Below are 25,115 nucleotides of genomic sequence, written 5' to 3' on the forward strand. Positions count from 1 at the left end.
CAGACAGAGGTAAAACAGTATAGCCCCCTTTTTTCAAAAGTGGGGGTATAAATACATTTTCATTTGGATATTTGAAGTTCTGAAAATTGAATTAATTTTGAAATACTTTAGTTTTTAGAGCCAATTTGACTCTTAAACTGATCTTCACCAAAATATACGGTAAAATTCTAACATTTTTCTTCATTACAAGAAAGTGTCCATCAATGTGTATCAGTACTAGTATGTTCATAAGAATGTGTATGAAATTAGTGGTCAAATTAAAATAAAAGAATTAAATTTTAATTCTTCCGAACTGCAACTAAAGAATACATAAAACATCTTTAACAAGAAAATCTCTAACAATATGTCAACAAGAACAATATCATCACATAACACTATAAATATAAAATTAATTTCAAGTTGAAATAAATCAACTACTAGTATATGGTCAGTGACCATACTTTTGGCAATATTTGGCCTACTTTATCATGGTGAGATAAATTGTTCTCACCTAAAATGTTCAAAATAATGTTTTAAAAATAAAAAATAAACATTACATTTTGGCACTCATTGAAAAAGTTTACTCTAAAAAGTATCCATAATATTCATATCTATATTTAGAAAACAAAAAAATGATGAATAAAAAATGATACAATAGTGTGCTCAAAAATATAAAAATGAATTCAAAGAAAACAAAAATATTCAGGAAACAAATCACAAAAATGCCTCAACCTCTTAAATATATCAGAAAATTATTTGGCAGAAATTTCTATACATAGAGTATCCTGCTTCTTATCCAAAAACAGAACAAACAACTACTTTCCTTTACCTTATATCCTAAATCTTAATTTGTGCAATTAAAGTACATCTGTTATAATTCGTTTAAAACTGGGCCACTACATCAAGATTACTTTGTGTTACATTAAACAATACACGAAACTCATTCAATATAATGTACTAAAGGTTATTGATCTAGGGAAAACTAGTTAATCATACAGCTTCAATGTTTGTTTTAGTTTATGAAGGTTGTATACTCATTTACTTGGAAAAGGAAACTCTAAAATGTTTGGAGTGTAAAGAAGGAATTATATAAGATTAGTTTTATTTACTAAACAACTAAAAATAATTGAATAACTGACCAGAATATTTGATTATTGCTGCATCCTGGCTTCCAATATGGAATAATCTATTTCAAGATTTGAGGTTTCAAAATAGCTTGCTGGAAATCTATAAAATGTAGTACATGTACATGGACATTAGATTAATCAAAATATCAAAGAAATGGGATGATTTTTGGTTTAGAAATTGAAAATTAGACTATCCTTGAAATTTGAATTTGCAAACAAACATCTTTCCATAACGGACTGTGAGATTTTTTTTTAAATGTAAGGATATGAACATTTGTTATGTTATAAACAAAATTACAATAGGTGCAATAAATACCAAATATTATAATCCCTATGACTATGAGCTGAAAAATATGCACCAATAAAACCCTTACAAAATATTAAGTAAAAAACCTCTTTTATAAATAAAATGAATAGTTAATTATATACCCGTATTCAGAAATGAAAGAAACAAATCTGCAATGTTTTAAATATGTTTTGACTTTTAACAAACAATAGATATCTTGTGGAAAAGACTTGTTTTAGTGTGACATTTAAATAAATATGACAAAAAGAAACTTTTGAAATTTTCATATGAGTGCAACAGAAAAATCTGGCATGTTGACATAGTTCATGTTATATACTAGGGATATGATTCAATATTTCACCTGTGATTAAGGCTTTTAACATGGGTTATTCATTGGATATTCATCCTTATAAATGGTCCATAATGACCCTCTGGGAACCAATATCCTGAAGGGATCTATTGAATATGTGATCAAAATGAACATTTTCTAAACTATTAAAAACGGATTCTCCTAAATTACAGAAATCAATGGTATGATTTGTTTTATGATAGTAAATTCCAAACATATGAAACATAATTACTTCATTAAATCATTAGAAATCAACTGTGCAAAGTCTTGACAATAATACTAATAAAACAAACTATCTAAAACAAGCTATATAGAGTGCTCCCCAAAATTCCATCACTTCTTGTGCTTTTTACTAGTATGCTAATAGTCACAACCACCAATGTGTATATACATTTAACAGTGTATAAATGCAGAAATAAATATATCTGGCTATTTTTACATTAGTTACAATAAGATACACACATCTTTTTTAAGCAAAGAATTTCACAACACAATTTTTTGAACATTTTAAATTCAGCTTAAAGAATATGACTGCATAAAAATAATATACAGTTCAAACCGCACAAAAAGTACAGCAAAAAAAAAATATAATTTGAATAACAATAACATCTGTGTATCAAAAATTAAAACTGACAATAATGTTATATGCAATATAAAATATAAACAAAACTAAATAAAGACAATGTTGCGTCTTATTTTTAGCAAATATATATATATATATGTCATCACTTATTAAACAATTATAAAACTTATTAAAGCTTTTTTCCTAATGCATGTATTTAATGGTTTGGTTGGCTTCCTTGTTTTGTTCGTATAAATGTTTGCTCAAGCATCTAATTGCATTATACAAGTTGAAACCCCACATATCTATTGGTTGCAATTATATAACTTTTAAAATTACAATGTTTGAGCAAACAGTTATACAAACAAAGCAAGCAAGCTAACCAAACTTTTAAACTACATGCATTAAGAAAATAGCTGTAAACAATCATAGAACTTGTCTGATTAAGTGAATGTTGACTGAGGTTAGCACGAGCACCAACATAAAATGTTAAAATGCCAACATAAAGGAATTTCAAATTTCAATAGTTCACTACTGTCATTATTTATTTATTCTTTATAAAACCATTACACATAAAAGTTATGGTTTTACTACCATTTGGCAGTTCTTGAATTATCTATAGCCAACTTCTTTTTGCCAAATTTATTGCAATGAAAAATATGAACAAAAGAATTATATACAAATTTACAAAAAAGCACCATAAAGACTATAAATTGAAAAAATATAGCTTGAATCAATATACATTATTGCATAGGTTTTGTTAATTCAAATTAATTTGACAGCCAGAAAAACATATATATATATATATATATATTACAAGTATCTATTTTTCTGTGATTATCTTCTCTATGATTCTGTATCTCTCACACATTTTGTCATAGATCTATAAATATAAAGAAAAGCCATTAGTATTCTTATACTTGCGTCTGATAGAAATCCACCTAATGCAAATGAATATTTATATGAATACATATCTTAACCAAAGTTTGGGTTGAAAAAAAATCTCTATGGGAAGTATGTAACTGTTAGAAAATTAAACTGTTATAAGAAAATCTACAAATCAGACCAAAGTTCATCTTTTATTTTGTACTTGAATGTTCAAAAATCAATCAAAGTCTTCTACTTGCACATGTATATGTGCAATTGCATAAGGTTCTATTTCTATCCAACGCAGTTCACTTGTAGAAAACAATAATAGATTTCATAGTACAATGTACCATGTCAGCTCAGTTAGTAAAGTTAGTAAACTCATTTAACTATTGACCTATTATCTTTATAAGCTAAATCACAAGGGTCATATCGGACAAGTAGCATTGTTGATGCCCCTCCAGATTTTTGATAAAGAGAAAAAAAAAATTGATCAGGTATTGATATTGTAATAAGAAATGTGAACTTTGGTTAGAATATTCACAATTCAGTTGATTTAATTTGATTTTTGGTGTTTGAACGCCACTTTTAAGAATCCCTTTTGTGGCCAGTTTTTATTGGTGGAGGAAGCCGGAGTGCCCGGAGAAAACCACGACCTTCAATAGGAAAACTGACAATCCTAGTCAATTAAGATTGGAGTCGAGTGCACCCCCAGGAGCTGGCTAGCAATTACAGTAGTAACTGCTTAGATCACTGGGCCACCCAGTGGTTGTCACTTGTTGCTGTATAACATATATATTTTTTGTTCAATATTTTGTACATTAATCAGGCCATAAGTTTTCTCTTTTGAATTGCTTTACATTTGTCATTTCACGACATTTTATAGCTGACTATGCAGTATGGGTTTAACTCATTGTTGAATGCTGTACAGTGACCTGTAATTGTTATATCTGTATTTGGTCTCTTGTGAAGAGTTATCTCATTGACAATCATACCACACCTTCTAAATTTTCTTATAAAATGTTCACATGAAACAGAAATCCATACAGTTTGAGCTTTGCTCATTGTTGAAGGATGTACGGTGACCTATAGTTGTTAATTTCTGTGTCATTTGGTCTCATGTTGAGAGTTGTCTCATTGGCAATCATACCACATCTTCTTTTTTATACTTATATGACATTAATAAAGTGAATTTGAAGAGGTACATGGTAAATTTGTGGGGTTAAATATCTCATTAACTGCTGGTTAAATATCGCATCTACTGCTTTCACTAACAAAAGTAAAATTTTACCTCAACACAACCTGTAGTAGGTTTTGCAACACATACTGGCTCAGGGTGGTTTTTCACTACATCTTCAAATTGCTTGCCAGTGCAGGCTGAAAGAAAATAATCACAGTTAAATGTGTTAGTTATATCCTGTCCCAAAAAGCTAAATTAAATTTAAATTAAATTATATACTTAAAATATCTTTTGATTTTTCTAAAAACTTTAAGCAAGATATTACTAAATACTGAATTTAATGTGTGCATTTACTATTGCTAATCTTTAAAACCAGATTAGAATATGAGATTTATTGATGGCAATCCTGCTACCCTTGTTATAGAACATTACCATAAACATTCTAAATTGAGTTTTAATTATTCAAATGATCATTCTGTTACATTTCTATATAAGTTTAAACACCACATACATGTACATAATTAGTTATTATATGTTATGGTTTCATGATCCTAAATTTTTAATACTGTCAATTTAGAAATTATTGCGAGGTTTTTATTATTGCGAAAAATGTGACAGAGTTGTAAACTTGTAATTTAAACTCGTATTGTGAAATATTCTTTATGAATTAAAGGGAATTTTTCTCAAAATCGTAAAAATTAAAATCACATTTAAGTCTAAAATGACAAAATCGCAAAAATAAATGCACACAATTATTTCTGAATTTACAGAACCAGAAATCCAAGAACTGTTTCCAATGACCATACAGCAAAAATCCCCATGGCAAACAATAAGCAATGCTCTTACTAAAATCAACAATGTTAAGTTCTATAAGTTTTAAGTGAATCACTCATGCATTGTTCATTTATGTATGTTAATATTTCTTGCTATCCAAGATGGCTTCCTTAAATAAACTACCAATCATCAAGTTTAAACTTGGCTGGACTATACATAAAGAGACTTTTTATTATAAGTATGATTAGATTTATTTTCTTGAGTGTATAATGGAAGAAAGTACATTAATATATAAAGTTAATTTCGTACCTTGTATAGCTCTATAACATCCTCCCAAAGCTGCCGAATCAGCAATCTGTGTTGTATAAACTGGTGCATTAAATACATCTGCCATTACCTGGAAAAAAAATGAAATTTAAATAATGGACAATTAATTCTTTAGTTTTCTATGTTGTGTGTTGTTTATTATTGTTTTATTTTCTTTTTTAGCAATGGAGTTGTCTGTTTATTGTCGATCTATGAGTTTGTATGTCCCTTTGGTATCTTTCACCCCTCTTTTATGTGAATCTGATGCCAGCTAATAACAGTACTACTGAGAAAGGTTGTGAATCCAAAGAATTAGTAAAAATTAATGGAGTAAGAACTTTATCAATAATATATTTTTTATTTATTTCAATGGAACATAGTCTTTGCATGAATTTTCACATTGTCACATTTAAAGAAAGTGCAATGTAATGCTGTTTGCCTGTCATATTTGCTCATGCAAGCACCTGCAGAATTAGCTCATGCAACCACCTGCAAAATTAGCTCATGCAAGAACCACAGAATTAGCTCATGCAAGGACCTGCAGAATTAGCTCATGCAAGGACCTGCAGAATTAGCTCATGCAAGCACCTGCAGAATGAGCTCATGCAAGGACCTGCAGAATTATCTCATGCAAGCACCTGCAGAATTAGCTCATGCAAGGACCTGCAAAATTAGCTCATGCAAGCACCTGCAGAATTAGCTTATGCAAGCACCTGCAGAAGTAGCTCATGCAAGCACCTGAAAAATTAGCTCATGCAAGCACCTGCAGAATTAGCTCATGCAAGCACCTGCAAAATTAGCTCATGCAAGCACCTGCAGAATTAGCTCATGCAAGCACCTGCAGAATTAGCTCATGCAAGAACCTGCAGAATTAGCTCAGGTTGGTTATCATATGATCAGATTGATTTCTCTTACCTGCTGTATGGCTTTGTTATTTGATGCTCCACCTGTAGCTAGTAGTCTTGTCTGCTGAGCTGCAAAATGTTATTTAAGAAAAGTCAATACAGCAGTATATGACATATAACGGATACAATCGTATTTTCAGAGAGGCAAATGTGGATAAAGCAGATTTTATACTTTTTTAGTGATTTTATGCTTTTGGTCAAATATTATCAGTCTTCTTTTTTTTTTGGCTTAATGGAAATTTATCTGTTTATCTTTTACACAACATCTTATGAGATTAATATTCAGTAAAGTTTCATCAATAACCCTCATTTAACTAAACAAAAAAATAGGTTACAGTAAAACATCTAACAACCATTTGGGCTTCTATTGTAACTTTATTATTGTAAATGGTAGTCATGCAGTCTTGAGTTTTCAATAACTCATGATTTCTTCAAATATCAAGATATAAATAGGAAAGCATGGTTTTAGCATTCAATCCTCCCTTTTGAATGTAAAAGGTAATTGTCAAAGTAAATTTGTTCATATCAACCCACAGTGTTAATTAGTTTAATAACCACACACCTTAGTATCAATTAGAGGCGGATTTAGAGGGGGCCTGCCCTCACCTTTTCTTGGAAAAAAATTGACTGATTATGTAGGGAACCACTGAAGCATGACCAAAGCAGGCCCCTTCTTAGGCAGTCAGAGGGCCCCTACTTCTGATATTCCTGTATCCGCCACTGTCAATAAACTCTTTCAGATATATCAAATGGTTGATTTTGCAATGACGATAATTGTCAACACATACACGTCACCCTTTAAAATGATTATTCAGCCTGATTCTGAGACTTGTGATAATGGTTTGGATCAATTGTTCATATTAGGAAATTGTCAATGCAGTTATTATTTTGATTGAAGATATTTTTATAGGCTTTCCCAATTTTGTGCCTTGTGGTAATTTTACAGCATCCTGAAGCAAATAGTGGCTTACTTTTGTACTTTATTGGGTAATGAAGTCTTTTTCTCAGTTGATTACATTTATTCAAATCATCAAGCATATACCTGTTTCAGTTACTTTCTCACCAAGCATACGCCTGTTGGAATTATTTTTTCACCAAGCATACGCCTGTTGGAATTATTTTCTCACCAAGCATACGCCTGTTGGAATTATTTTCTCACAAGCATACACCTGTTCTTACTTATTTTCATGCCTCTGAGCTCTGAATAAACCCTTCTTGCTATCATTTGCCCTTCTAGAACAGCTCTTATTTCTACATCTGGTGGGAAAGCATCTACCTGCAATATAGAAATAAAATCTCAGTTAAATTTTTCAGATCCAATACAATACTGCCTTTCTTAGTTTGTAACCCCTTTTGTAATGGAAATATTGCCTTATTAAAGGGTGGAAACTGATGAGAGTGAAAATATAGTTTTAAATTGGTAAATGTTGACCCTTTATATGTCTTTTGGTTAAAGATAAGTTGCTGCTCAAAATTGATGTTTGCACTGGTTTCGACTAACATTTCAACAGGATACTGATAGTATTTCAATAATTAATAAAAATGTGTATAGGATATGAACATTATAAATCAAAAATTAATATGACATTAAATGCAATCTACATCAATAATTTTTCTTTATTCAATTGTAAGAGTACCTTCTCATTCTTCTCATTAAATCTAAATGTTCCTTTTACAAATGGCTGGACTTCAACCTGACCAAAGAACAACCCTGAAATCACAAACAACACTTAACATAATAGGTTTGAAATCTTGTAATTAAAATTGAATTAAGATCCAGATTATAACTAATGAATAAACAGTAAAGATTGCTTCAATTTATCAGTGGGAAGTAAAAATAATTATTCAATTTGCATTGGTTGTAGTTGATTTAACAGCAATTCTAGACAAAGGAAGATAACTCCAAATTTTTCAAAGATGATTTTAACAATGACATCATTCTAGTTTTAGAACAGATATTAGATTCGTGCACCTTGCCAAAGTCATGTAATTTTCTTGACAAGTGTACCATCATTTTGTGTCTTGAATATCTGAGCATATATTACATTGATAAATTACTGGAAATGTTCATGGATAGGATGTATAGAATGTTATAATCAATGCACTATATTTTGTGTATAAAAAAAGGTAGTGATAAGCCTTCGAAGATTTAGATACCAAGTCAGTCCCATAAGGTTTTGATTGCATTTCATGCAATCTTTAACTAAAAACAAATTACACAGTTGCATACATAGCATATAAACATTGACTTTGTAGTTTATTTGCCAGGAGATGGTTCAGATATTTGTTAATTGTTTAGTATGGTTGTTCTTGTGTTGTTCTATTGCATCACTGTCCCTGGTAAGGGGTGGCAGTTTGCACCTTCAAACATGTTTAACCCCATCCTATTCTTTATGTGTCTGTCACAAGTCAGTAGCCAGTGTTTTAGTGTTTGTCGTTAATTAATGTCTGTTGTATTTGATTTTCGTAAATTGTTTTGTTATAAATTAGGCCATTAGTTTTCTCATTGAATTGTGTCATATTTTTCATGTTGGAGCCATTAATAGCCAACTATACTGAACAGGTTTTTCTCATTGTTGAAGGCCATACAGTTGCTTATAATTGCTTACATTCACTTCATAAGAACTTTGGTGGAAAGTTGTAACTTGTCTCATTGGCAATCATACCACATCTTCATATTTTTATATTAAACTCACCAAAGTTGCCATTATTTCCCATAGGCGTTGATTTCACCATATCTTCAAATTTCTCCCATGATCCAGCACATCTGTCTTTTATACCTTCTCTTTCTAACGAACCATTCTTAAAACTGGAAAGAGTATTCAACTAACATAATTTAAATCCTACAACATATACATATAATATGACTGCCGGTACATATCTTGGGGGATGCAAACAAATCTAAGTAATAATTGGACACATACTATTTGATATATTACTTAATTCACTTCTAAGTTCAATGACATTGTAAATAGAAGTCCAAAATAATATTTTGACAAAGAATATTCACCAATACATCATGGTCATAGTTGTATAAACCTAACCCTTGAAACTTGAGTTAAAGCTTGTCAGCCAAGTAAGTAAAATATATGTAATTTTGACTAAGCAAAACTAGTTAAGAATTATATAAAATGTCGCAAAGCTTGGTATAAATTTAAACATACATGATTATTTGTCATATTATTGCTATAAAAAGATACATATTCATGTCATTATATATGCACAGTTAAACATATATGATGTATAACAAGAATGTGTCCATCGTACATGGATGACCCACTCCCACTATCATTGTTATGTTCAATTGACCATGAAATGGCGTAAAAACTCTCATTTGGCATTACAGTTAGAAAGATCATACCATAGGGAACATGTGTACTAAGTTTCAAGTTGATTGGACTCCAACTTCATCAAAAATTACTTTGACCAAAGACTTTAACCTTTACATAAAGTCCAAATGGTGAATTTACCAACACCTTTGAGAATCTTAGGGTAGAGACCCTGAAGAGGGTACCTTGGTATTCAGGGATGTCAAATATTGCAAATGAGTCAAACTAAATCAATTACAACAACAGTTAAAATGGTCTGCAATTTTATAAATCACATCTACTTGCTTAGCCTGCCACACCAACTATTTGAAGTGTTATTAATCTAAATAAATTTAGTTCTTACATGTTCAATCTTGTCTAAAAATAGAACTATATAATCAAATTAAGCATGCATACAAATAAAATGTGGAGTATAGTTTCATGAGAAAACCTAACAACAAAAAAATAACCAGATGTCCAACAGTAGATAATATGTCTAGCACTAAATCATTGTGACTACCTAGGTGGTTGTGTGGTAGCATGCTTGCCTCAAGTGCATGTGAAACAATGCAACAGAAATACAACAGCCTAATTTTTAACAATATAATTTACAATAAATAAATATGACAGACATGTCATTTGTTGCTGTGTAACATATTTGTTTATCGTTCATTATTTTGTACATAAATTAGGTCATTAGTTTTCTCCTTTGAATTGTTTTACATTTGTCATGTCTTGGCCTTTTATAGCTGACTATGTGGCATGTGCTTTGCTCATTGTTGAAGGCTCTACAGTGACCCATAGTTGTTAATTTCTTTGTCATTTGATCTCTTGTGGATACTTTTCACGTTGGCAATCATACGACATCTTATTTTTATATGAACCAATGTAAAAAAACAATGTGTTTGGGTTAAGCCCCCCAAAATAAAAGAACATTTCACTTGGGTATGGTAAATATGGCACTGGTAATTCAGACTTTCAAGAAAATGGACATGAAAATTTATAAATGTCAATTTAAACATAAGTTTATAGATTTCTATTTTGAAAGCACTTCTACATACCAAACCATAATCATATAATCATTAGGGTCAATTGGATTGACAAATACATGTCCCTCGGTTTCTGCCCTTTGCTGTGACATCCACAGAAAAACTGTATCACTGGTACCGAGACTGACCTGTGTATCAATGAATAAATTAAGCAAGGTTTACAGATAAAGGCAAGCAAATAAACAGTCAGCACAACAATGTTTTCTTACATCTTTGCAAAGCTAAAAAGAAAAGCAAAAGCTTATAATTTACTTGTAAGCAAAAGCATATTACTTCAACTTGTAAGCAAAAGGATAAAATACTGTTCAAAATTTGATACATACTATGTGATATATCTAATACTGTGTATCCATTATTATTCGTTGGATATGAATTTTTTCGTGAATTTTGTGGGTAAATTTCAACCATGAATTTAAATACTAAAATCCATTCAAAAAGACACAAAAATTTAAATTCAATAAGATCATGCAAATAGAGGTTTGCTCAGAGATAATTTACCATGAATCAGCACATTAATACTGTAATCAAGACAAAATTAAAACTAGATATGGCCACAATATATTTTGTACTACTATAACCACATTTTCAAGTGATTTATGTGAATCCCATTGTGATATGGTGAATGTCTAAAAGACCAATCAATACAAAATGATCTTCAATAACCAATAAAACCCATAAGCTTTCAAGTGTATAAATTACAAGGTAATTTTGTCGACTACTTGGGATATTGTGTATAACTACTTCCCTTTCCATCCTATCACATTCTCTTTTACAATGAGAAACTTTTAAAAACTTTAATTTTGTTAATTAAACTGAACTATAGAGTGTGTTTGGATTTACCTTCAACTCTGTTAAAATAAACTGTTACAACAGAGATATGTCTCCCTTTTTTGTAATTTCTAGTACGAATATGTTGAAATTGAAATAGCAATACTTTAACATGTTGCATAAATTAGGCAAATATTCAAAGTCAATGATCCATGACTGAGGTACATGACTAATCAATCTCGATGTAAATGAGATGTGCCAATGCTAATACATAGATACCAAATATCATTGACTTATTATAAGTCTTTCCTTCTAAACAAACCTAAACACAAACATTAACGTGTAATCTAGGTAAAAGTTACAAAGTCAATGAACCATGAAGAGGAGGTGGCGCTATATAATCTCCAGGGAAACGATACTTGCAAATGTCAATAAATTTTCATACCAAATATCATTGACTTAACATTAGCAGTTCATCTTAAACTGATAAAATCACAAACAAGTACATGTAAACTAAGCAAAAGTTTCAAAATCAACAGACCATGTCTGAGGGACAAGGCCGAATATTCTGCTCGGAAATGAGATGTGCTCATATGCTAAAGCTTATACAACTGAATACCAATTAACTTTGGCTTACCACTTATGGTTCCCCTTGAACTGACCTAATTAAAAACTAATACATGTTAACAAAGCAAAATTTTCAAAGTCATTAGACTATGACCGAGGTGGCTGAGTCAAATAATCTTCATGGAAATGAGATGTGCCAATTCTTATGTAAATACATACTAAATATGATTGACCTACCACTTGTGGTTCCCCACAAACTAGACCTAATCACGAACTCATCCATTGTTGAAGATGCTGACAACGCCGACAACACCAGAAACCTGTGTCTTGCTTTTTGACTCTGTCAAGCAAGACAAAGATTGTTTTCCTATCCCAAAGGTCTGTTTTATGAGTATCTAGTTTTGACTGCACACTTTGTTTAACTGTGTATGGAAAGAAAAATCATTTCTGAATGTCCATCCTGTCTACTAATTAGGATCTCTGTTCATACCTTTTTTCCTCATGTAATCATGTGGTCAATTAATATATATGACTTAAAATCAATGATACATCCAAACAACAATATACTACGTTTCAAAATGAAACAAAATTGGTCCAAAAACAAACCAAGAATTTCAACAACAATTTTAAAAACTTTTAGGTATTTCATCCTTTTTAAAAAATATTTAGCTTATACATGTATTGATCTCTGAGTAACCCTTATCTGTTTCTGAATAACCTTCTGGTGTCATGCAATAATCATTTTGTTTTATAATAAATTACAAACAAAAGTGAATTAAGCCTGGTGAGTCTGTAGTACTGTAGAGTCCCTGATTTTTTATAATGATGTCAAATATCTATAACTGTGGTGTAATTTTTTCAAGGAACTCGTTTGATATAATATAACATGAAAAAAATAATAAAACTTTACAAAAAATTCGTTTTTTTAAATTATAATATCATTAATTTCTTGTGGTAATTCTATAGATCAAATTTGTAAAGAAACCAATATTAGTTAGTTGAACCATTCAACATGTTGAAACTTCAAAAACAATCTGTCTATATTGTAAGGCCACTTTCATCTAACCTTAACTTCAAATTAAATACATGAAGCACCTAGTTAATTATCCCTCTACTCAATCCCAAATAAACACATTAAATGGAACTCCTGTTGACCAATTAAGGTTAATTTCTAAACATTTTAGCTGAAAATCTTCTCATTTTCTCATGTGTGTAAGGGGAGTTAATTCATTACTTATGACCTTTTAATATGCATGCTTTACTGAATATATATATATATGCTACATAAATATTAGTCGATTACTATTAGTTTGATACATGTGTGTAGCTTCAATGAAACTTTTAGTTGACCTTTCTTTTACCTTTAAATATAGAGGGGAAACAAAAACATTCTCCATGACTGCCATGTTCTAGTATGTGGAACTAATTCATAATATGCAAATACATGTATATAACAACCAGGATATATACATGTAATAGGTTAGAATTACAGAGGACTTATTTTAATTGCATAGCCTTAATGAAATACAAATTTAACAGGAACAAGGATTTTTTTGTCCCAAAATATTCAATCTTCATCAAAACTTCAAGCAATTCATTCATTTATTGAATATTCCTTCATTTTAGGCCAAACTTTTTTCAGCTTTAGTACACTTAAGAATTTTCATACCGATTAATTTGAGGACAAATTATGTCTGATTGCAACCTTGTAAATTTTCAAAAATCTTAATACAAAGATCAGCTTGATGTGTTTTTACCAAATGAATGTTTCTTGAAAGTTGGAGGTCAGCAAATGCAAATATGAAATCAATAATGGATAACTTTTGATTTCAATTCAATATTTGAATTTAATTAATTTGGATTGTCTTTTTCTTGTGATTTTTATTTCACAAATCCATTGAAGCTGTGTTAGTATAGTAATACACTCTGGATTAAGATGAAGATATAATGCCTCAATGCTGGGAGGAAATAACTGGTGCACCACCTAGACACTTACCCTACAAAGTTATAAAACTCATCCTGATGCACAGGGTTTATATAAGCATCGCCTATTAAAATTGGTCGCCAATCTGGTACCCAAAGGAAGATACAATCACTGGTTCCAAGACTAAACTATGAAATGAGGAGCAAAAGTTCTAATAACTTTATGAGCATGCCAGAACATGAAGACATTGAAGAGTAGAAAAATATGTGACATCATGATCATGGAAATTAATCTAACATAAAAACATTATGTCACAAAACTGCCTAGAGACATTATTATTGAAATGCACAATGGGTGTACTTATATTGGAAAACTAAAAATTAATGTTGAATATTGAAGTTTAATGGAGTAGCCAAAAAATGTAATTAAATAATGTACTTTTTGTTTAGTTAACATTTTCACCAGAAAAGCAACACCTATGTCTCGGCTTCCACAACTTTTGTCGCAGGCGAGATGAAAATCGAAATTAGTAGCAATGTAACTCATTCAAATCATTTAAAATAATATTGTCTGTAGGACAATCGCAAGTTAGTTCAGTTCTTTTCTATATTTAACACAGCACATCTAAAAAGCATTTCTCATAAAACTACAGGTGCTGCTAACAAAGCTCACAAACTTATATCCCTACTTCCTCATAAAGTAATGTCAATGTTTGTTATCTACCTTTGAAAAACCCATTAATAATTCGGATAAAAAAATTTATTAGAGGTGCACAATGGCATAACATGGCTAAGAGTCTGAGAAAGTTTGAACAAAATGTGGTGAGACCAACTTTATATCTTTCTTTGCTTTTGAATGAAATGAAATACCTTTACCAGACAATATGAAAGCAGAGAACCAAAATAATCACACAGTTCAGCCTAAATATATCAAACTTGGTATAACATATCTAAAAGCTATGAGTTGTTGTGGGTAAGAGAAGTGCACCAAAAAGTTTGTATATATGCAATAATGTCAAGAAAGGACATGCATCTGGCAAAGTGGAAGTAGATAAGTGACAGTTCTAAATATGTTTTACACTGTATAGTTTACCAATAAGAAGCTTGGTACCAAATATCAAGATTGATGAGAAAATGTAAAGAAAAGTTCTTATATGTGCATCAAGAACACATATGAGGCAAATTGGGGGTAAATTTATAGAAGATCACACAAAAAAGCTTACCAATAAAAATTGGGGGTAAATTTATAGAAGATCACACAAAAGGCTTACCAATACAAATTGGTGGTAAATTTATAGAATATCACACAGAAAAGCTTTCCAATACAAATTGTAGTGTTGGCTTATGCTCACTATTGATAACTGTACTTTAAGTGATAGAATAAACTGGATGTTGATGAGCAAATGATAAGAAAACACATCATTTGGTATGTCATACTCATATGAAAATTGATACCAAATTTCAGGAGTGGTATGAGCTTTATTTTAACTTAAATCGTCAAAATGTAATGCAAAAATTTCACAAGATATATTGTCTCCTTTCCATTCTTTACTAACTACAGTAATATATCTATACAAGAAGAATAAATTGTACACACAAGCTTTCTTAATGTGTAATAACTATACATTCATATAAAAGATATATAAAGCAAATATAGAACAACACCTAATTCAGATGACTTATTTTTGGGATACCAATACAATTTATTCCCTTTAAGACAATTTTCAAATGTTCAATGGATCTTTAGCCATGTGTTAGCTATAAAGAATAGCAATTTAATTTCAGGTTCATTAAAGAACAAAAGACAGCAGCAGCCATATCTCTGTTGGGAAACTTTACTGTAAATTATCAACAAAGAAATTCCCTTTTTAAAAACAACTTTTTCTGTAGCATTCAAATTTAAGATGGCATTTTACACATCTCTTTTACAAAGACTTCAATAATCCAAATATTAGTTATAGGAAATTTTTGTAAAGACTTCAACATAATCATGAAGGGTATAAATGAGAATAGTACATTTGTACATAGATACAATTAAATACTTACAATAACATCCCCAACCCTAGGTGACAGTCCTGCTAGAGATGCTGAAATCATAACACATATATTACTATATATAACATATATACATTGCCTTGGTACCAGATATTTGTAAAAATGTATCATCATTTGGATTAAGTACACACAAGTGTAATTGTGCCATCAAGTGCTTTCCCATATAAATCAAGTAAATCTTAAAAATATAATTGAATTATTTGTAAAATGGAGAAAAATATAAAATATACTAGATATTAAGTTAGAAAAAGAAAACAAGTTAACATATGATTTAAGATTGATGTACACATTTTTGTGAAACGCAAGCCAGATGTCTACATTAATAGTATCCACATTTTCAGAAATATGACTAACAATTATTTAACAAAAAGTATTACCCAGGATATTAAGAAGACTTAAGAGCCAGTCTGCCATAAAACCATGCAAAATCTCAAATTTCGTCCAAATTGGTAGTAATAACTTTGCAACATTATATATATTTCCAAAATCTTTTGGTATTTAGGAGTTAAGATAAAAAAATTTTTTTTTTAGTTAATTCACACTATTTTCCATTTAACAGCCTTATTTGCATATTTGTGAATTATAAAAAAATAATGCAAAAAAATCACCAAAATTTAGGTACTTTTTAAAGGTCTGAATAATTGATATATCTCTTAAATATAGCATTATCTTGTTATATTTTGCAAAGAACATTATAAAAAAAAGAAGAAAAAATGCATTTTGACATACTTTTTACATTTTGGCAGGTTGCCAGAGAGATTCGTGCAACAGATGTATTAGATAACTTGCATGTAGTACATGTACTCAGTAGGTGGTTTCTCTCAAGATCATATTTATTTTTTTAAACTTTTAGGATTTTTTTAAAGGTGCATATCAGTTCTAAGACAAGTAAAAAAATTTAGCCTGGCAAATAATGGGAAGTTAGTAAAAAATGCCCCCAAATATCTATAAAATGCACTATTGTAATAGTTTTTGGCCCTTAACATTTTAACTAAAACTGATCAAAGTAGACTTATATTTCGGACAATAACTTTAGTTTAAGTGTATAGATCTTTATGATTTTTTTTCAGAAGGTTCAATACTACAAAAGGAAGCTTTGGAACGATTTTGGGGATGATGGTCCCTACCGTTTAGGATTTAAGGGCCCAAAAGGTGCCCAAAAAAAGCATTTTATAGTTTAAGGATAATAACTTGTGTATAAGTATTTCAATTGCTCTGATATTGTATCATAATGTTTAAAACCACAAGTAGAAGCTTTGGATTCCTTTAAATGGAATAAAGGGCCAAAAAGGGGCCCAAAACAAGCATTTTTCTTATTTCAAGACGATAACTTGTGTGTAATTGTATGGATCTCTTTCAAACTGTACAACAATACTCCATATAACAAAGTTGTACTATAAGGTTCTATACTAAAAAGGAAAGGATGGGATTGCTTTTAAGGGTTATTGCTGAAAGGGGGGTTTCAATAAGTTTTGGGGGGGATTTGTTAAAAAAAATTAAGGGATTTCTTTTTTTTTTTTAATTTTTCAAATTTCAAATTTTGATAATTTTCAAGAAGAAATCTGTATTACTCGCAGAATGCTTGTTTTTATCAAAAAATGTTCAACTCTGATGCTGCTAAATTGTTTAATATTTAGTTAAAATAGACATTGATGACTTTATTATGTGAAACTTTTTTTAGATCTATCATACTTTTACTCTTTTTTGCTAATACCTTCATCATGTTCATTCATGACTAAAAACTTGTATTTAGACCATTTTGCACGTTTTTCTTTACGGTAGACCACAATAATATTACATGTATATGAACAGTAAAATCTTACCATTTTAATGACAATATAAAAAAGATGATGTGGTATGATTGCCAATGAAACAACTGTCTACAATTAAGAAACCAAAATGACACAGACATTAACAACTATAGGTTACTGTACGGCCTTCAACAATGAGGAAAGCCCATACCGCATAGTCAGCTATAAAAGGCCCCGATAAGATAATGTAAAACAATTCAAATGAGAAAACTAACGGCCTTAAGTATATAAAAAATGAACGAAAAAAAAATATGTTACACATAAACAAACGACTTCCACTGAATTACAGGCTCCTGACTTGGGACAGGCACATACATAAATAATGTGGCGGGGTTAAACATGTAAGCGGGATCTAAACCCTCCCCCTAACCAGGGACAGTGGTATAACAGTAAATCATAAGAACGAACTATAAAAGTCAGTTGAAAATGGCTTAACTCATCCGATGGACAAAAATACAAGTGGATGTGGTAGGGTAATTGTATGTCTGCTCAACAGTTTAACCATTTATCTGTGTATATTTGTTTTTATACAACCGCAAAAATTGAAAAAAATTGGTCCTATATTGGTATGACGTTGTCGTTGTCATCATCGTCGTCATCCAAAGACATTTGGTTTTCGCACTATAACTTTAGTATAAGTTAATAGAAATCTATGAAATTTAAATACAAGGTTTATGACCATAAAATAAAGGTTGGGATTTATTTTGGGAGTTTTGGTCCCAACAGTTTAGGAATTAGGGACCAAAAAGGGTCCAAAATTAAACTGTTTGCTTTCATAAAAAAATGAATTATTGGGGTTCTTTGATATGCCAAATCTAACAGTGAATTTAGATTCTTAATTTTTGGTCCTGTTTTCAAATTGGGTCCAAAATTAAACTTAGTTTGATTTTAACAAAAATTTAATTCTTGGGGTTCTTTGATATGCTGAATCTAAAAATGTACTAAGATTTTTTATTATGGGCCCAGTTTTCAAGTTGGTCCAAATCGGGGTCCAAAATTAAATTTTGTTTGATTTCAGCAAAATTGAATATATGGGGTTCTTCAATATGCTGAATCTAACCATGTATTTAGTTTTTAGATTATGGGCCCGGTTATAAAATTGGTCCACATTGAGGTCTAAAGGGTCTAAGATTGAACATTATTTGATTTCATCAAAAAATTGAATTATTGGGGTTCTATGATATGCTGAATATAACCATGCATTTAGATTTTGGATATTGGACCATATTAAATAGGTAAATGTTATATTAAATTTTTTAAAGTTTTTAAGTTTAAGTTCTTAGACCACACTCATTGTGTTGTGTCAACTATTTAATCCCAAACCAAATTCAGAGCTATATCAAGCTTAAATGTTCTGTCCATACTTGCCCCACATGTTCAGGGTTCAATCTCTGCGGTCGTATAAAGCTGCGCCCTGCAGAGTATCTGGTTATTACATGTGGTTATGAAATAAATTTTATTGCAATTTCAAATATTTGTGTTTGTCTCAGCTGGTAGTAATAGGCCAACTATATTTTACATGTCTTATTCCCAAGCCTCAAATTGCTAGGGAGGAAACTTGACATTACTGTTATGTCCACTGTTCTCCCAAAATTGACATAGGGATAACTAACTGGTTCATGTCAGCGTCACAAAATTTCAGTTGCAGTTTTATCAGGAACTTCTAGGAGTAGTCTCTTTATATTTGGGATAAAGCTGTATCATAATATAGAAAATATAGCACTTTTCTAGGTAAGAGGCACAATTCTATGAAATTCACAAAACTATTAAATCTTCCTCTTTTCTGGAAATAAATTACATGAATGTACAAGGCTTTCACATTGATGATTCATTATCAAATACAACATGTTTTAAAAATTTAAGACTGAACTCAATTGTGGCCACTTTGAATTTAGACAAAAAGCGTCTAAAAACTAGACTATTATAAAATGTTAAATTTGTGAAGAACTCATGGTGATATTACCTGATGAGTGTGATTGTAAATAAAACAGCCCATTTTTAAGTTACTAAAGTTATTTTCTTTTGAATAGGTTAATATTTTAAAAATATTGTAAAAATGCTCAGTTTAGGGGCAAAAAATGCAAAAAAGCGGTCTCCCCAGGTTTACTCCTTTAGTACAAATGTATATTTTCTAATTTAAACTTAGTTGAACTTGGTTTATTCAATTAATATAACCAGTTAACATTAGTTCAGTCATTATTTTTCTTATATTTTGACTATCACATACTTTTGAAAAGTTTCTATTGAAACAGATAAAAAAATCAAAAAATCGGCAAAATGGCCATCACGCCTATCTTTAATTATTATTTTATCGTAATAAGGTATCATTTGCCGAGCACCATTTTCTAGCATTTTGTAGATGAATATATAAGCTTCATGAAATATTACATTTTATTGAAAATAAAACATGATCTTACAAGATTCAAGCCTTTAAAAATATACAAATTTTGCTGAATCTGCACTTTTTCAAAACCATGCAATTTCAACCTGTCAGTAGGGGTATTGAAAAATCTCACAACTTTTTAAATTATCATAATTCCCTTTCATTTAAAGTTGTTTGTTAAGATATATGTTATCATTAAGCTAATTTTTTTCTATAAAACAAAAAAAAAATCAGGTCAAAATACCCTAAAATAGGCTGAAAATGGCCATTTGTCAGTACAGAAATGGACAATTTCCAAAATAATGGCTGAATATTTTTTCAAAATATTTTGCACAAATAGTTATTACATATAAGGTATCTAAAATACAAAATATCAGCCTGATTGGAATATTTTGGATTTGGACCATTTTGCATGGTTTTATCACAGACTGGCTCTTAATAATATGTTAAAGATACACTGTTGTTCTTCTTTTAATTTTGAATAGTTTACTTACAGGGATTATCACCAGTAAATGCTACAATTTTACATTCATCAGGAAAACCATATTTATCACAGAAATAGCTATGAATATTTCCCTGAAATATAACAATGACAATAATAAAAATAATCAATGTTAGAAAGACACAAAAAGATATACCATTATGGGAAAGGCAGAACATTAGTGTTGTTTCTTGGTGATAAATTCATTTGTTTTCAAATACATTTTTACCTCCTTGGGTCAAACATTTTTGTCTCAATCTTTCTATTCAATTTGACTGTATGGCACTAAGGCCAGGAAATAATTAAAATATTTTTTCCAGTTTACGTTTCTAAATATAGACAAATCAATTATAACTGACCTTGAAATGTCGTTTGCGCAAATAATTTTGCGGAACGAAACTTGTGTTTAAAACCAATTACACAATAAGTTCGTTTACCTTATTTGTCATCAGTCCGTAAGATGCATCATCTCATAGAAATAGACTTGTCCAAATGTGGACAGGGTGAAGGCATCAAATTAAAGAACTGAATATTAACAAATCATTAGAAATTTTCTTGTTTTTATAGGTAATAAAAAAATTGTCGTTCATTTGGATAAAAAAACGGGAATGCAAGACAACAGATTAACCCGATATCGTTTTTCCAGTGGACGATTCTATTAGGTTTTTGACACGTGTGTTGAAACTTATTTTCGTACGACGTTTATGCATTTTTTCTTTATCAGTTTTCGTGCTTGAAGATCATTATTTACCAAGTTTTCTGGAATTGATTAAGAGCTACGCGAATCTATTTTTCTTGTTTCTGAAATGATGATTTAATTTCGTCTTTGTCCGTGCATCCCCTTTTTTTTACTGTAAATTACTAGACAATATCATGCGTAGTTTATAACAGCTGAGCAATAATATTTCATCGAACTAAAATGATGATAAAATAGCATAACAAACATATTGCTAGAAAGGTGAAATATATATTGATTTTGCATATTTTTTTGTCTTCAAAGATGATTTTTTTTCTTTTTTTTTCCTGACCGACCGACCCGACTTTTTCATGCGGAAAATCCGTTAACCAACAAATTAAAAAACCGTGGCCTAATATTAACTAAATTTGCTTTCAATGAATATCATAAAAAAACAATTCTAATTTTTTTTTTATACTTTTCATATATAAGTGGTTGTTATTTTAAACGTCAAACACACAAAATAGTTTTATATTCAGGTTGCAAGAAAAAAATTTGTATATTATATATAAATTGTAAAAGAAACATTTATAGAAACAGATGATGTAACTACTTCTTGTACACATTTTCTTTAACTTCCTTAAATCAAATAACAAATAACTAATTGACAGTTTGGCAGTTTGTTTAACATTTGTTTTTAAAAAGATTAAACACAATACACATATAAATGTGTTTACACTTATGATATTTAGTTGAATTTTGTCTCTGAAAGGCATTAGAACTGCTCCATTTAAACTAATGACGTCAAAAAACGATCATTTTTAATTCTGATGTCAAATTTTTGGAACTGTGATGTCAAAGTTGTGTGATTTTACGTAATGGTGGACAAATTGGCATACAAGTGTAAATACTTCTATTAACTTACAACTACAGTGGGGGATGGAACAGGTTCTCCTAACTTTTCTCCTAAATTCTCACCACAGGCCTAAAAATGAAATAATAATTCACATATAGTAGTTTAACTTGTACCAAGCACATCATTACATTACAGCCTCTGGTTGATGATTAATTTTAATTATTTGAGACTTGTTAGACACAGAAACAAGAAACAAGCTTGTATTTTAAAAATATTCACTTCAACTTAGGATTAATCATGAAGGTACTACTGGACATAGTCTAGTCACCTTCTGATTTAAAAAGGTCAGAGGTTGATCACACAGTACAATCTTACCAAATAATAGCAGATATCAAAGTTCCCTTCACAAACTTCATCTCATAACTCTAAACACTGATATTGATATAAGAAATATCACATTTTATATATGGCAGCAATTAAAAAGTTCTGTTTTTTTTCTGTTGATGATTGTTCACTCTATTTATTCTATTATGCATATCTAGACTAAATCCTGAAGATAGCTATGTAAGGGCAAAATATTCAACTTACATCTAAACATTGCTTAGACCATGTTTTAGTATTGATGTCCAACAAATTCATCCCACTTCCATCACTAAAATCTATTGGAGCATAATCACCAATCAAAATACTTGGCACAAAACTACTGACCAATGATACCCTCTGAAAAACAAAGATTTATCAAATTGATGCATTTTGAAATCTTGGTATTTCATTACAACCAATGGATTAATTCATTAAAAGAGTGTTGAGGACGCAGGGTAACATGAAAATTTATGTCTATGAGTTAATAGGCAAAATCATTCAGCCAATCAAAAGACATTTTGCATCCCAAAATATAAATTTGACATGTAGTCATGCTCTGCCTAATTTAAACTATTTAGTTGGTAATTTTGAGTTATTTTTCCAAAAAAAAAATGTCTTATTGGATTGCGTTTCTTCTTCAAAACTGAGAAGAATTTTCCTCTTTAATTACACAAACCTCTGTATTTGCATATGTTTCAGGGTCATTCTGAGAAATCTTCATAATCTGTTCACCAGTCATTCTTACAAATGCTCTAGAACCAGTTATTTCTGCCAATTTCTGAAATCATTAAGTAATAACTAATAAACATCATACCATTTGATTATATTAATTCTTTAACATGTTTAATGCAACAATTCTTATTTTCTAGTAAATATATTTTAAAGAAATACATATATGCAAACCAAATGTTATGAAATAGGAAAATTAACATAATTTGTTTTTTTACAAACATCTGGTTGTAATAACTGTTATCTGATTTAAGTTAATTTGGACCTGGTCAAATGAAACCGAAAAAGGTTCCAAGTCAATATCATATCCCAAAAACATTCCCAGTATCATTTATATATTTATAAGTTTTCTTTGGTGGTAAAAGATTTACATAATCCATCAATAAAATCTCAATCGATTCAATCCATACAAGTTTCATAACTGGAATGTTTGTAAAAATTAATGTGGAATGTGTCCATGGAACAAATATGATGCCCCAAATTTCTACTTGATCTGAGTTTTGAGGTAATTAAAGAACTTTAGTGAGCGCACTCAAATACCCAACATCCCCACATTGTCATTGGAGAAATAAAATAAGTGTAAGAAAAAAAAATTGTATAAGAAAAAAAAATTGAACCATAATTTCCTGTCCATATGCAAAAAATCATGAAATTCTGTTTTGTAGTTTCAGAGGAGTTGCAATGACAAACTGTTGCAGCAGTACATTGAAGCAAATAAGTTCAAAGGGGCGTAACTCCTAGAAAAAATTGAATTGTAATTTCCTGTCGATAGGCACATTTACATAGTATGTCCTTATTATCTACAAAGTTTCATGAAATTCTATTGTGTGGTTTCAGAGGAGTTGGGATGACAAACTGTTGCAGTAGTACATTAAAGCAAATAAAATCAAAGGGGCGTAACTCTTAAAAGAGAGGAGTTGCAATGACAAGAAACAGGACTGACGGACAGACAGACAGACGGGTCAAAAACATTATACACTCCGCAACTTACTTGGGTGGGGTATAATAAGCATTGTGTATGAGTTTTATAAAATTTAGTTGAGGCAAACTTTATTTAGAAAATGGAAATGAAAAATTCAACAATTTTTCCATTTGTAAAGGGGTTGAACTCAAGAATGGCGAAAGTGACACAACCAAAATTCAAACTTGATCTGTGTTTTGTGGTAATAAGCATTACTGGTATGTATAAATTTCCTAATATTTGATTGAAGCAAACAGAACAATAAATGTAAAATAATCTGTGTTCCCTTCCACAATAGCATCTTAATGTTGTTCAAATTCACAAAGCTACAAGACATACTGAACATATAATATTTACCAGAGGACCTCCTACACTTTCTTCTAACTTTTGACATTGTGTCATAGTACTGGCATCCATCCATATTGGAGACTCCGGTACACTAAAACCATCCTAAAAAAAACATCAAAATTCTGTAATTATATGTAAAATTATTAAAAGTTGTCAATTTAAACCGCTCCTTGAACCACATTGGTATGGCTGTAAATCTAGTAACAGAGATTGACATAATTAAAAGCTAAATTTTCTTTCGAAGTGGTGGGTAAAAAGAAATCAACTTCTATTTGTACATTTGTGGGCATAGATTGTTTATTTAAATGCTGTTTAAACACACGTATATATAAGAAAACAAATCTGATGTATCCAAGAATTTCAGCTGCCATGTAATTTTACCCCTGATGACAGGAATATTCTAATAACTGCCCCAATATGATGAAAACCCAACTTTGCCATGATGTGAATTGCCAATTTATTCTATTCTAATATAAATATGTATTGATAACATATTTTAAAA

At 30.3% G+C, this 25,115-nt stretch overlaps 1 protein-coding gene across 2 annotated transcripts in view; it reads right to left on the reverse strand.

Annotated features, from left to right (window-relative positions):
- Positions 1-530: 530 nt before the first annotated feature.
- LOC139521716 (xylulose kinase-like) overlaps positions 531-25,115 on the reverse strand; it is a 31,906-nt gene continuing 7,321 nt past the window's right edge. Inside the window, exons 6-19 of one of the 2 annotated variants that reach the window (XM_071315273.1) lie at positions 24,623-24,715; positions 23,252-23,353; positions 22,801-22,932; positions 22,282-22,341; positions 20,694-20,775; positions 15,997-16,037; positions 10,705-10,820; positions 9,032-9,144; positions 7,973-8,046; positions 7,515-7,611; positions 6,346-6,404; positions 5,434-5,521; positions 4,462-4,547; positions 531-3,186 (exon numbers count right to left, since the gene is read on the reverse strand). In XM_071315273.1, coding sequence (XP_071171374.1) covers positions 3,127-3,186; positions 4,462-4,547; positions 5,434-5,521; positions 6,346-6,404; positions 7,515-7,611; positions 7,973-8,046; positions 9,032-9,144; positions 10,705-10,820; positions 15,997-16,037; positions 20,694-20,775; positions 22,282-22,341; positions 22,801-22,932; positions 23,252-23,353; positions 24,623-24,715 — 1,203 coding nt within the window. In that variant the 3' untranslated portion in view covers positions 531-3,126. Of the gene's footprint in view, positions 3,187-4,461; positions 4,548-5,433; positions 5,522-6,345; positions 6,405-7,514; positions 7,612-7,972; positions 8,047-9,031; positions 9,145-10,704; positions 10,821-14,023; positions 14,140-15,996; positions 16,038-20,693; positions 20,776-22,281; positions 22,342-22,800; positions 22,933-23,251; positions 23,354-24,622; positions 24,716-25,115 lie in introns of both variants that reach the window. The other variant, XM_071315274.1, reaches the window with a different exon arrangement.

This window comes from Mytilus edulis, chromosome 4 (assembly GCF_963676685.1).
Source record: "Mytilus edulis chromosome 4, xbMytEdul2.2, whole genome shotgun sequence".
In the NCBI taxonomy this organism is placed as follows: Eukaryota; Metazoa; Mollusca; class Bivalvia; order Mytilida; family Mytilidae; genus Mytilus; species Mytilus edulis.